The sequence below is a fragment of the Bos mutus genome, chromosome 11 (genome assembly GCF_027580195.1).
Source record: "Bos mutus isolate GX-2022 chromosome 11, NWIPB_WYAK_1.1, whole genome shotgun sequence".
NCBI lineage: Eukaryota > Metazoa > Chordata > Mammalia > Artiodactyla > Bovidae > Bos > Bos mutus.
The window spans coordinates 59,286,242-59,298,481 of record NC_091627.1 but is presented as its reverse complement, the minus strand read 5'-3'; the positions used below and the strand labels follow the sequence as shown (position 1 = coordinate 59,298,481).

General features: G+C 41.3%; 1 protein-coding gene across 1 annotated transcript in view; it reads left to right on the top strand.

Moving 5' to 3' along the window:
• The window catches only part of EIF2AK3 (eukaryotic translation initiation factor 2 alpha kinase 3), an 80,981-nt gene that overhangs the window by 55,316 nt on the left and 13,425 nt on the right, over window positions 1-12,240 (top strand). Inside the window, exons 11-13 of the mRNA XM_070379467.1 lie at window positions 2,909-3,031; window positions 7,066-7,215; window positions 8,948-9,725. Coding sequence (XP_070235568.1) covers window positions 2,909-3,031; window positions 7,066-7,215; window positions 8,948-9,725 — 1,051 coding nt within the window. The remainder of the gene's footprint in view (window positions 1-2,908; window positions 3,032-7,065; window positions 7,216-8,947; window positions 9,726-12,240) is intronic.

Sequence of the window (12,240 nt, the reverse complement as noted above, 5' to 3'; positions counted from 1 at the left end):
TACTATGTTCTAAGCATCATTAAGAGCATGAACTCTGGATTTAGTCATGAATTTAAGTCCTAAGTTGGGACCTGAGTCAAGGTGATACTTAGGTTTATAGAGTCTGTAATCATGTATAGGATATGATTTTATATATAATGGATATATCTCTTTTTCAAAAGATATATCTATTTTCATGTTAGTGTTTTCTTTAATGTAGGAAGATAATTCAGTTGGCCCTCCAGGAGGAGGATGTGAACTTCATGGGCTTTTGCAGTTGGGGAGATGGATTTGTACTGAATTACCTTGAGTAGGTATTTTTAGGCATACAGATTATGACTCTTCATTCTCTGGACAGTAATTGGCCCATGGAGGGTTGGGATGTATTGTCTCTCCTCCTAACACCACGCTCTAACCAGCTGAGCCAACTGCTAAATTAATATGAGTGTGCAAGTCATAAAGTAATAAACTTAGCCTTATAAGGGACACCAAAGGTAATCTAGTTCAACACTCCCTTCCGTGGCTGGAAGAATATCTTCCACAGCACACATGCATGCATTCATTTATTTATTAATTCATGCATTATTTGATAGATATTTGTTGGACCTTCTATTTGCCAAGTAAAACCAGACTATGGAAATACAGAGAGAAAAAAGAATGCTTTCCTGCAGTCCAGTCTGTTAGTCACTCAGTCCTGTCCAACTCTTTGCGACCCCGTGGACTGTAGCCTGCTAGGCTCCTCTGTCCATGGGATTCTCCAGGCAAGAAGATTGAATTAGGTCTCCTGCATCGCAGGCAGTTTCTTTACTGTTTGAGCCACCAGGTAGTCAAGTCCCCTACAGTTCAGTGGCAGTGGAGAGAGAAAGCTGCATGTAAATAACTGCAAAATAGTAAGACTTAATTTAAATATTCCATGTACTGTGTGCAAAGTGCTATAAGATCATTAAGACAGGGGTCTAGGAAGGCCTTACAGAGGTGGTGAGATAAACAGAATGAATGAAGAATAGAATTTTATGAAGTCCAAATAAGTTCCCATTGGAGCCAATAGTGGAAGCAAAAGCCCTCAAGTTTGAGAAAACCTGGTGCAAGCTGACTGGAATATACAGAGCAGAGAAGCAAGGCCAGACAGTAATGGGGAAATAGGCTACAAAGTGGAGGTCTGCCTGTAAGTGCCAGATGGTGAGTTAGCTTCTGTCCAAATACCTTTGGTGATGAGCACACTGACTCCTGAGGCATCTCAGCAAATTTCAGATAGCTTTGGTTCCTAGAGAGATTTCTGGATAAAAATGTACTTAAGGGACTTTCTTGGCAGTCCATGGTTAAGACTGCATGCTTCCACTGCAGGGGGCACGGATTTGATCCCTGGTCGCGGAACTAAGATCCCACATGCTGCATGGTGCAGCCAAAAAAAAAAAAGTTACTTAAATATAATAGGACTGATTAAATCTTTTCCATAAAATATACAGGCACTGACATAAGAGTAAAATACATTTTCTACTTGAGTACAGAATGCCACAGGAGATAAAAGGTTACAGAATTAAGGATTAATTATTTTGATGGATGATGGAAAGTATTGGATAGGACAGAAGAGTTTTAAAATTGCTGTGAAAAGACAGCCTTCAGAATGGGAGAAAATAATAGCAAATGAAGCAACTGACAAAGAATTAATCTCAAAGATATACAAGCAGCTCCTGAATCTCAATTCCAGAAAAATAAACAACCCAGTCAAAAAATGGGCCAAAGAATTAAACAGACATTTCTCCAAAGAAGACATACAGATGGCTAACACACACATGAAAAGATGCTCAACATCACTCATTATCAGAGAAATGCAAATCAAAGCCACAGTGTTGTGCCGTCTCACGCCAGTCAGAATGGCTGCTATCAAAAAGTCTACAAACAATAAATGCTGCAGAGGGTGTGGAGAAAAGGGAACCCTCTTACACTGTTGGTGGGAATGCAAACTAGTATAGCCACTATGGAGAACAGTGTGGAGATTCCTTAAAAAACTGGAAATAGAACTGCCATATGACCCAGCAATCCCACTGCTGGGCATACACACCGAGGAAACCAGAATTGAAAGAGATACATGTACCCCAGTGTTCATCACAGCACTGTTTATAATAGCCAGGACATGGAAGCAACCTAGATGTCCATTGGCAGACAAATGGATAAGAAAGCTGTGGTACATATACACAATGGAATATTACTCAGCCATTAAAAAGAATACATTTGAATCAGTTCTAATGAGGTGGATGAAACTGGAGCCTATTATACAGAGTGAAGTAAGCCAGAAAGAAAAACATCAATACAGTATACTAACGCATATATATGGAATTTAGAAAGATGGTAACAATGACCCTATATGAAAGACAGCAAAAAAGACACAGATGTATAGAACAGTCTTTTGGACTCTGTGGGAGAGAGCGAGGGTGGGATGATTTGAGAGAGTAGCATTGAAATATGTATATAATTATATGTGAAACAGATTTGAGTCCAGGTTCGATGCATGAGACAGGGTGCTCAGGGCTGGTGCACTGGGATGACCCTGAGGGATGGGATGGGGAGAAAGGTGGGAGGGGAGTTGGGGAACACATGTATACCCATGGCTTATTCATGGTAATGTATGGCAAAAACCACTACAATATTCTAAAGTAATTAGCCTCAAATTAAATAAATTAAGAAAAAAATTGCTGTAAGAATAAATGATTAATAAGTGATTCCCCATGAAGCAGAAGCTTTTTAACTTTTTATAAATTTCCCAAGGAAAAAATTAAAATGTGTTTGCTTCATTTATACAAATAGAAAAGCAAAGAAAGCTAAATAAGAATTTATTTACAGTCTATTAAGATAATTTCTAGATTTAGTTTATATAAAGCAAAATTTAAAACTATTGCAAACTTTTAGAAATTTACTTTTTTTTTTTTAGGTATCTAACAGACTTTGAACCAATTCAGTGCATGGGCCGTGGGGGGTTTGGAGTTGTCTTTGAAGCTAGAAACAAGGTTGATGACTGCAATTATGCTATCAAGAGAATCCGTCTCCCCAACAGGTAATGGATGATACTTTTAGTAAACTTGGAGTTGGAACTGTATTATCTAATCTCATAGGCAATATGTCCTTCTTACTGTACCCCATAGAGACTATAGAAAACATAGTTTCTGAATCTTATGTCCTAAGTGCCACCAGGTAATCAGCTGACCGCTTTGTATCCTTTTAACAAATATGCCCTGTTTTTGATTCTTAACAACTCAGGGCATTCCCACAGTGAATTTTGGTAACTACAAACTTCTAGTACATATCACCATTGAAAAATAATCTATATTTATTGTGGAAAATAAGAAATAGTATTAAAATAAAGACCAATCCATGTCTGCTCTACCTAGTAATAAAGACTTTTAACATTTTAGGGTATTTTCTTTTGATTTTTTTTACTGGTCATAAATTTACCTCATTGGTAGCACAGTTATCAATATAATACAGTGTATCTATTGCTTCCTTTGTTGTGTGCTCAGTATTTTCCTTGAAATTAAGGGTTTGTTATTGAAATGCTAAAATATTTTGAAGATGTTTTATGCCTGGATAATAGTCCAACGAATACTTGTACCATATCTTATTTAACTGTTTGCTGTTATTAAATACTTAGGTTTCCAATTTGTTGAAATTAAAAATAACTTTGCAGTGTTCGTCTTTTATAGAAAATTTTGATCACATCTATTTCCTTAGGATAGATTCCTGAAAATAGAATTTTGGGCTCAAAACGTGTGCTGCTTAAAATGATTGGCTTTCAGATACCTTTCTTGCCATCTATTGTGGAAGCCTCCTGTGGGTTCTTTTCTTTAAATAATGAATTTATTTACTTTTGGCTGTGCTGGGTCTTTGTTGCTGCACGAGGGCGTTCTCTAGATGTGACGAGCAGGGGACTTCTGTTCCTGCGCAGCACGGGCTCTAGGGCACATGGGTTCAATAGTTGTGGCGCACAGGCTCAGTTGCTCCAGCCGGGCATCTGGGATCTTCCTGGACCAGGGGCCAAACCTGTGTCCCCTGCACTGGCAGGTGGATTCTTAACCAGGGACCGCCAGGGACATCCTCTCCTTTGGATTCTTGATTAAACGTTCACTAATTGCTGGACTGTCATTCTAATGAATAGTTAAACGTGCTGTCCAACAGATAGAGACACAGGAATGAGACGGTCTGAGTGAGACAGGCTGGAACCTGGGACCCTTTGCTGCGATGCTTGCACCTGGACACACTTCTCCTCAAGCAACAAAATACAAAGAAACTATTAATACATAGGACTAATAAATAGTGCATGCATGTGCAGTTGTGGCGAATTGTGGACAAAAGATACAAAGAGATCAAAAAACCCAACTGCCTCTTTTGAAGATCCTGGAGCAAGAGCAGGGTACTGCGCATGCCCTCTGCACACAACACCACCTAAGGGGTGGGCAGACCACCTAAGCCACCCCTCTGGCACAACCCCTGGACACATGCCTACACTCACCCCATGTAAGGAACCAACTTGCTCCTCCTCGGGCAGTGAGTGAGCAAGGGAACCTGTTGTTTATTCTCGCTGCCTCTGCTATAGCAGGGGCCCCCGTAAAGCCTTGCCTGAATTTCTTATCTGGCTTCTGATCAATTTCTATTGATTAAGGAAGCCAAGAACCGTGGTTGGTAACATGAGTGCTTTGATATATAATTTTCTTTTCTTTGGTATATAATTTTTGCGTAGTTTAAATATTCCTATATATTAGGCTCTGGATAGGATGTAAAATTAAGAAAGGCTTCTGCCCTCCAGACCCTGTAACTATTTGAGGCCCTTGTATGTGTACTCAAATAACTGCAAAGCGAGTGAGATTATCACCCATGGCTTAGCTTAGTAAATAGGTTCTCATGAGGAAAGCACAGATATAGCCAAAAAGCAGTCAAAGAAAGCAAGCCTTATGATGGTGGTGATGTCTGTACCATGTTCAAGGGGAGCCTGTCCCTTGGTGGACACACGTAGGGGAAGGACAGCCAGATGCACTGAATGGGCTGAGCGTAGTCTCTGGGCAAACACTCGCAGAGGTGTAAATATTAGTAAGGATTCTGGCAGGAGTGAAGCAAGGGTAAAAATGGAGGGGTAGGACTTCCCTGGTGAACGAGTGGTTAAGACTCCATGCTTCCACTGCTCAGGGCATGGGTTTGATCCCTGGTCAGAGAACTAAGGTCCTGTAAGCTTTGCAGCATGGCCAAAAAAATGGAGGAGAGTATGGAAGAAAGATGGGAAAAGTGGCTTCCAGCACCTGAAATGCCAGGCAAGGAGTTTAGATTTTATTCCATAGACAGTCAACTTTGTGCCTTTGAGCAGAAGAAGGACATGATCAAAGTGGAGGTGGTATGTAGTAAGAGACAAGCATGTAAGCATGTTCAGTAGATTTTTTTTTTTTAGAAGTTCAATCCTAAGATGCAGAGCATTAGTGCAGCAGAAGTAGAGACAGATGAGGAAGGAATTGTTCAGTCGCTCACTCGCATCCAACTCTGTGGCACCCCATAAACTGCAGCACAACAGGCTTCCCTATCCTTCACTGTCTCCCAAAGTTTGCTCAAACTCATGTCCATTGAGTCAGTGATGCCATCCAACCATCTCATCCTCTGTCGCCCCCTTCTCCTCCTGCCTTCAGTCTTTTCCAGCATCAGGGTCTTTTCCAATGAGTAGGCTCTTCAAATCAGGTGGCCAAAGGATTGGGGCTTCAGCATCAGTCCTTCCAGTGAATATTCAGGGTTGATTTCTTTTCGAATTGACTAGTTTGATCTCCTTGCAGTTCAAGGGACCCTCAAGAGTCTTCTCCAGCACCACAGTTCAAAAGCATCAATTCTTCCACACTAAGTCTTTTTATGATCCAACTCTCACATCTGTATATGACTACTGGTAAAGCTATAGCTTTGACTATATGGACCTTTGTCAGCAAAATGATGTCTCTGCTTTTTAAATGCTTTCTAGGTTTGTCATAGCTTTTCTTCTAAGGAGCAAGCATCTTTTAATTTCATGAGTCGATTCACCACCACAGTGATTTTGGAGCCCAAGAAAATAAAGTCTGTCACTGTTTCCATTGTTCCCCCATCTGTTCTCCAAGTGAGGAAGAAATGAGTGTCAGGAATTAAAAGGAGGAGCTGATAGGATTTGGTCACTGAATGTGAAGAATTCAGAAATCTATTGGAATTTTCAGGGCAGGACCATTAACAGTAATAAAGCCCAGCGAGAAAAGTGGGAGTAGCTGACTCTTAGGGAGGGAAGAGGATATAACATATTCATTAATATTATGTTGTTTCAGGTGATGGTGGAATCCCTTGAATGTGAGCTTAGATCCATCAGAAAAGGTGTCAGAGCAGATCAACTCCAGATGCTTTTCTGGCTAAACATTACTGCCGTGATATTCAGTGAAAGTGAAAGTGTTAGTCACGCAGTCATGTCCTACTCTTTGCGACCCCATGGACTGTAGCCTGCCAGGCTCCACTGTCCATGGAATTCTCCAGGCAAGAATACTGGAGTGGGTTGCCATTCCCTTCTCCAGGGGATCTTCCTGACCCAGGAATCAAAGCTGGATCTCCTTTGTTGCAGGCAGATTCCTTACCGTATGAGCCACCAGAGAAGCCTGAGGCTTTAAACAAAGAAGGACACACATACAAGCCTTTTGGATTCTTGCGTATACCTTGTCAGGGTGCTTCTTCTCTGTCTTCCAGAGCTGCCAGGCTGAGCCCTCTTTTCTGAATACTTCACTTCCACCTCTTCATCTCCCTATTAAGGAATGAGCATTAAGCAATTACCTTTAAGGGTCTGTAGTCATTCATTTTTCGTCAGTTAAGAACTCTTTATTTGAGTGGATGGGTACACTTGTAGCACTTATTTCTAGAAGAGAAAATAAATACTATACATTTTTTTTTAATACAACACTTTGTTGGTTTTTAGAATTATGCTACTAGGCTGATTTTTCTGTTTCTGATTTTTAGAGTCAAGCAAGAATTCTTTTCTTAGTATTTTGCACTGTTGGATATAACTGCTTCTTCAGAGCAACCTTCAGTGTCTTCTTTGTTTCTCTGTTTCAGGGAACTGGCTCGGGAGAAGGTAATGCGAGAAGTGAAAGCCTTAGCCAAGCTTGAACACCCAGGAATTGTGAGATATTTCAATGCTTGGTTGGAAGCGCCACCAGAAAAGTGGCAAGAAAAAATGGATGAAATTTGGCTGAAAGATGACAGGTAACTTGGTTTGACATAGACTTAAAAATGAGTGTTTCTTTCAGGTTAATCTTTGATTTACATGAATAAAATATCCTTTCTATTACTATAACTTTAGAGGTTGGTTTTTTTTTTCAACAAAAGAATAGCACATTACTGATTCTGTTATCATGTTTTAGAATCTTCTTTAGTTACTTAAGTTGGTTTAGTTTTTAGAACATGAACTTTTTTTTCCCTTTGTTTGTCCAGAACATGAATTTCTAAACTCATTGGTAGATAGGGCTCTATGATTTATAATTCACTGAGGGATTTACAGTAGCCTTTCTCAATGAGAGACACTGTCTGACTTTTGTCTCCATTTTTTATTTTCAATTTTCATTTAGTTTCTTAGGACTGATGGTTAGCAATTTTACAACTCCTTTCTGAAGTAGTTTTAAACTACTTGCATTTAAAAATATATGAACTCAGGCAACCTGTAGATAATTCCTATGTTAAATATGCTATTCCCTAGGAGAGAAGGTCCTTTTAAAAACTACTAAATAAAAAGAAAAAGGAAACAGGTTACTTACCAAAGGGCTGGAGTAAAAATAGACTACTTACTCAATAGCATGAGTACATGCGTGTGTGCGAACACGTGCGTACTCAGTTGTGTCCGACTCTGTGACCCAGTGGACTGTAGCCCACCAGGTTCCTACATCCGTGGAATTTTCCAGGGAAGAATACTGGAGTGGAATTTCCTCCTCCAAGGGATATTCCCCACCCAGGGATCAAACCTATATCTCCTGTGTCTCCTGCATTGGCAGGTGGATTCTTTACCACTGAGCCACCTAGGAAGCCTACTTACTAAGTAGACCACTTAGCTACTAAATAAACTACATTGTATTCAGCTGGAATAAAATTTCTGCCTAAAAGTACCTAACACAGCCCTAGGTCCACATGAGGTACCTAGTTAGCTGCAGTGACCATTGTCTATAGCCCAACCACAGAAGGACCAGGAGAAGTGGCTCTGTATGTCAAGCCCTGATTTGGATGGGGGCTTCCAAATCACAGGTACTGAGGGTTCCTGGCCTTGATCTTCCTTTGTGCCTTGTGTTTTACATAGAACCTGGCTGCTCTGGGCATGACAGTCCCAGATAACAGTTTCTGGTATGAAATCAAGCTTTCCAATTAAGGAATGGCCCGACTGATCGCTTTGTCTCCTGTGGCATGTTTTCATTGAATTTCTGTGTCCTCCTTTGGTAACTGGCTTTATTATAGTTGAAGCTTTGGAAGCAAAGGGTGTAGTTACAACATTGTAAGTCAGCTATACCTCAATAAAAATAAATCAATAGAGGGTAGGAGGGAGGCTCAAGAAGGAGGGCATATATGTATACTTATAGCTGATTCATGTTGTACAGCATGCATGCTAAGTCGCTTCAGTGTGTCAGACTCTGCAACCCTATGAACCGTGGCCCGCCAGGCTCCTCCCTCCATGGTATTCTCCAGGCAAGAGTACCGGAATGGGCTGCCATGCCCTCCTCCAGGGGATCTTCCCGACCCAGGGATCAACCCCACGTCTCTTAAATCTCCTGCATTACCACTAGTGCCACTTGGGAAGAACATAACATTGTAAAACAATTGTACTTCAGTAAAAAAATAAATTTAAAAAAAGATACTCTAAAAAAATTTAATAAACAAGCAGACAGAGGATGTAGTTCATGCAATTTAATCTGCACATGTTCACTCTTGTGCCTTTTACTTCTCCCATTCTTAGCACAGACTGGCCGCTCAGCTCTCCTAGTCCCGTGGACGCGCCTTCTGTTAAAATACGCAGAATGGATCCTTTCTCTACAAAGGAATGTATTGAAATCATAGCTCCTTCGCCACACAGCAGCAGGTCTTTTTCAGTTGGGATTTCTTGCAGCCAGACCAGTTCATCCGAGAGCCAGTTCTCTCCGCTGGAGTTTTCCGGGATGGACCACGGAAATGTGAGCAAGTCAGCAGATGCAGTATGCCAACTCCAGGACAGCTGCCTTACAGACTGCGAGGGGGAGGATGGTACCATGGATGGTAATGATGAAGGGCACTCCTTTGAACTTTGTCCTTCGGAAGCTTCTCCTTACATAAGGTCCAGGGAGCGAACCTCCTCGTCTATAGTATTTGAAGATTCTGGCTGTGATAACGCGTCCAGCAAAGAGGAGCCCAGAATGAACCAACCCCCTGTGGGCAACCATTATTCGAATAAACTGTCTGCACTCCGGCATTCCGGTAGCAAATCTTCGGAACCTACTGTGTCTGTTTCTCCGTCAAGACCAACCACTTTAAGTTTAGACCTCACTAAAAGCTCGGTGGGGAAACTCCAGCCCAGTTCGCCCAAGGTGTATCTGTACATCCAGATGCAGCTGTGCAGAAAGGAAAACCTCAAAGACTGGCTGAACAGCCGCTGCACCATTGAGGCGAGAGAGAGGAGCGTATGTTTGCACGTCTTTCTGCAGATTGCAGAGGCGGTGGAGTTTCTGCACAGCAAAGGGCTCATGCACAGGGACCTCAAGGTCTGTTATCTGTGGTTTGTCACCCGAGGGTTTCAACCTGTTTTATTTTTCTATTTATTTCATTTACTTACTTTTTAAAAATTGATCTTATTTATTTGAGTGCATTGGGTCTTTGTTGCAGCACACAGGATCTTTTAGTGCTGTGGCTTCTCTTGTTGCAGAGCACAGACTCTAGAGTGCTTTGACTTCAGTAGTTGTGGTGCATGGGCATGCTGCAGTCCATGGGCTTGCGAAGAGTTGGACATGACTGAGCAACTGAATTGCACTGAACTGATGGGCTTAGTTGCTCCCCAACACGTGGGATTGAACCAGTGTCCCCTGCATTGGCAGGTGGATTCTTAACCACTGGCCCACCAAGGAAGTCCTTTACTTATTTATTTTTCTTTTTAGAAGATGGACTTGACTTTTCTGAACCACTTTTCAGAGTCAGGCCCATCTGGGCCAGCCCCCTGGGAGCTGAGTGACTGCACATCTCAGCCTCAGTTTGTTGTTGTTATTCAGTTGCTTGATCACGTCTGACTCTTTGCCACCCCATGGACTGTAGCCAGCCAGGCTCCTCTCTCTGTGGAATTTCCCAAGCAAGAATACTGGAATGGGTTGCCATTTCCTTCTCCAGTACTTATTTATTTTTATTGAAGTAACACAATGTTGTATTAGTTTCAGGTGAACAGCAAAGGGATTCAGTTATATATATATTCCCAGTTGAAAAGTATGCTAAGTCAGTCAGTCGTGTCCAACTCTTCTTGATCCCGTGGACCGTAGCCCACCTGGCTCCTCTGTCCATGGGATTCTCCAGGCAAGAATACTGGAGTGAGTTGCTATTTCCTTCTCCAGGGGATCTTTCTGACCCAAGGATTGAAACTGCATCTCCAGCATCTCCTGCATTGGCAGGTAGATTCTTTACCACTAGTACCAGTTGGGAAGCCCCATTTGAAGCCCAACGAAAGTAAATTTTATGAGCTAAATGGCTTTTTTTCCCCCTTATTTCAAAGGCCTATGAATGGTGGTCATGTTAGCTGAGGTTAGAGTAAGCTGTAGGAAAAGATGATAATATTATATATGCATATATATATATATATTTTTTTTTTTTGCTGTGGACCATTCCATTTTTAAAGTCTTTATTGAATTTGTTACTATGACTTATGTTTTGGTTTCTTGGCCAATAGGCATGTGGGATCTTAGCTCCCCAAGACCAGGAATCCAACCTGATTCTCTGCATTGGAAGGCGAAGTCTTAGCTTCTGGGCTGCCGGGGAAGTCCCAGGGTGATATATTTCTTGTGCAGGATTTTGAATGTGAGGAGCCCATGGTCAGGTATATCCAATGAGCAGCTGCATATAAGAGTTTAGAATTCGGGACAAAGTTTAGAATTTGGGACAAGGTATATGGGACCCTGTATTAGAAGAGACAACATAAGATTGTAGTTAAGGGAATTCCCTGGCAGTCCAGTGTTAGGACTCTGCACTTTCACTAATGTGGGGCCCAGGTTCAATCCCTGATCAGAGAACCAAGATTCCTCAAGCTGCACAGCCAGGAAAAAAAAAAAAAAAAAAAAAAATATATATATATATATATACACACACACACACACATATATATATATAAAGATTGTTGTTAAGAGCTCTTATTATTCTCCTTGACAGCCTACATTTCCCTTTTATAACAAGCCCAAAGGTCAGTCTGTTTCATTCATTCACCATGTAGTAGTGATTTGCTACAGTAGGGCAAGAATTGGACACGTGGCAGTGGAGCAGATACCCTTTTCTCATGGAGCCAGACTGCCTGGGTTTGAACCTGCTCCACTCCTTACTAACTGGGTGACCTTGGGTGATTTACTTAGCTTCTCTGGGCCTCAGTTTTCATATCTGTGGAAGGAGGGACCAATAGGACTAAAAGGGTTATGAGTATTGCATGAGTTAATAATAATAAACAGTAATAAACCACTTAGATCATCTTCTGGCCTATTGCAAGTGCTCTGTGTGTGTTTGTTATTATTATAATCATCCTTTAGGTCAGAATGTAGAGGAGCTTGCCGAGTGTATAGAATAATGAGATTTAGTTGTTATGTGGCTGCCCGGATGGGAAAAGGAGTTTGGGGGTAAATGGATACGTGTGTGTGTATGTGTGTGTGTGTGTGTGTGTGTGTGTGTGTGTGGCTGAGTCCCTTTGCTGTTCACCTGAAACTGGCATAACATTGTTAATTGGCTGTACCCCCAATACAAAATAAAAAATTAAGAAAAGAATAAGGAGATTGAGGATTAAGTACCTAGACACTAGGGAATGTGAATCTCTAAGGATTTATTTAGACAGATGTTCAATGAACACTTGCTCCCCTTGCCTTTTCTTTATTCACAGTACTTGTCTAGAATGAAGGGTTGTTTTCATTTTCACATTAGTCCATTGTAAAGGGAAAGATGCCTGAGAATATCAAGTGTCCTGTATTTATTTTCTGTAGTCATTTAAATAGTTCTCGTCCCTGTCTCTCCTCCATACACACCCACTGTGCTTTTACCTGC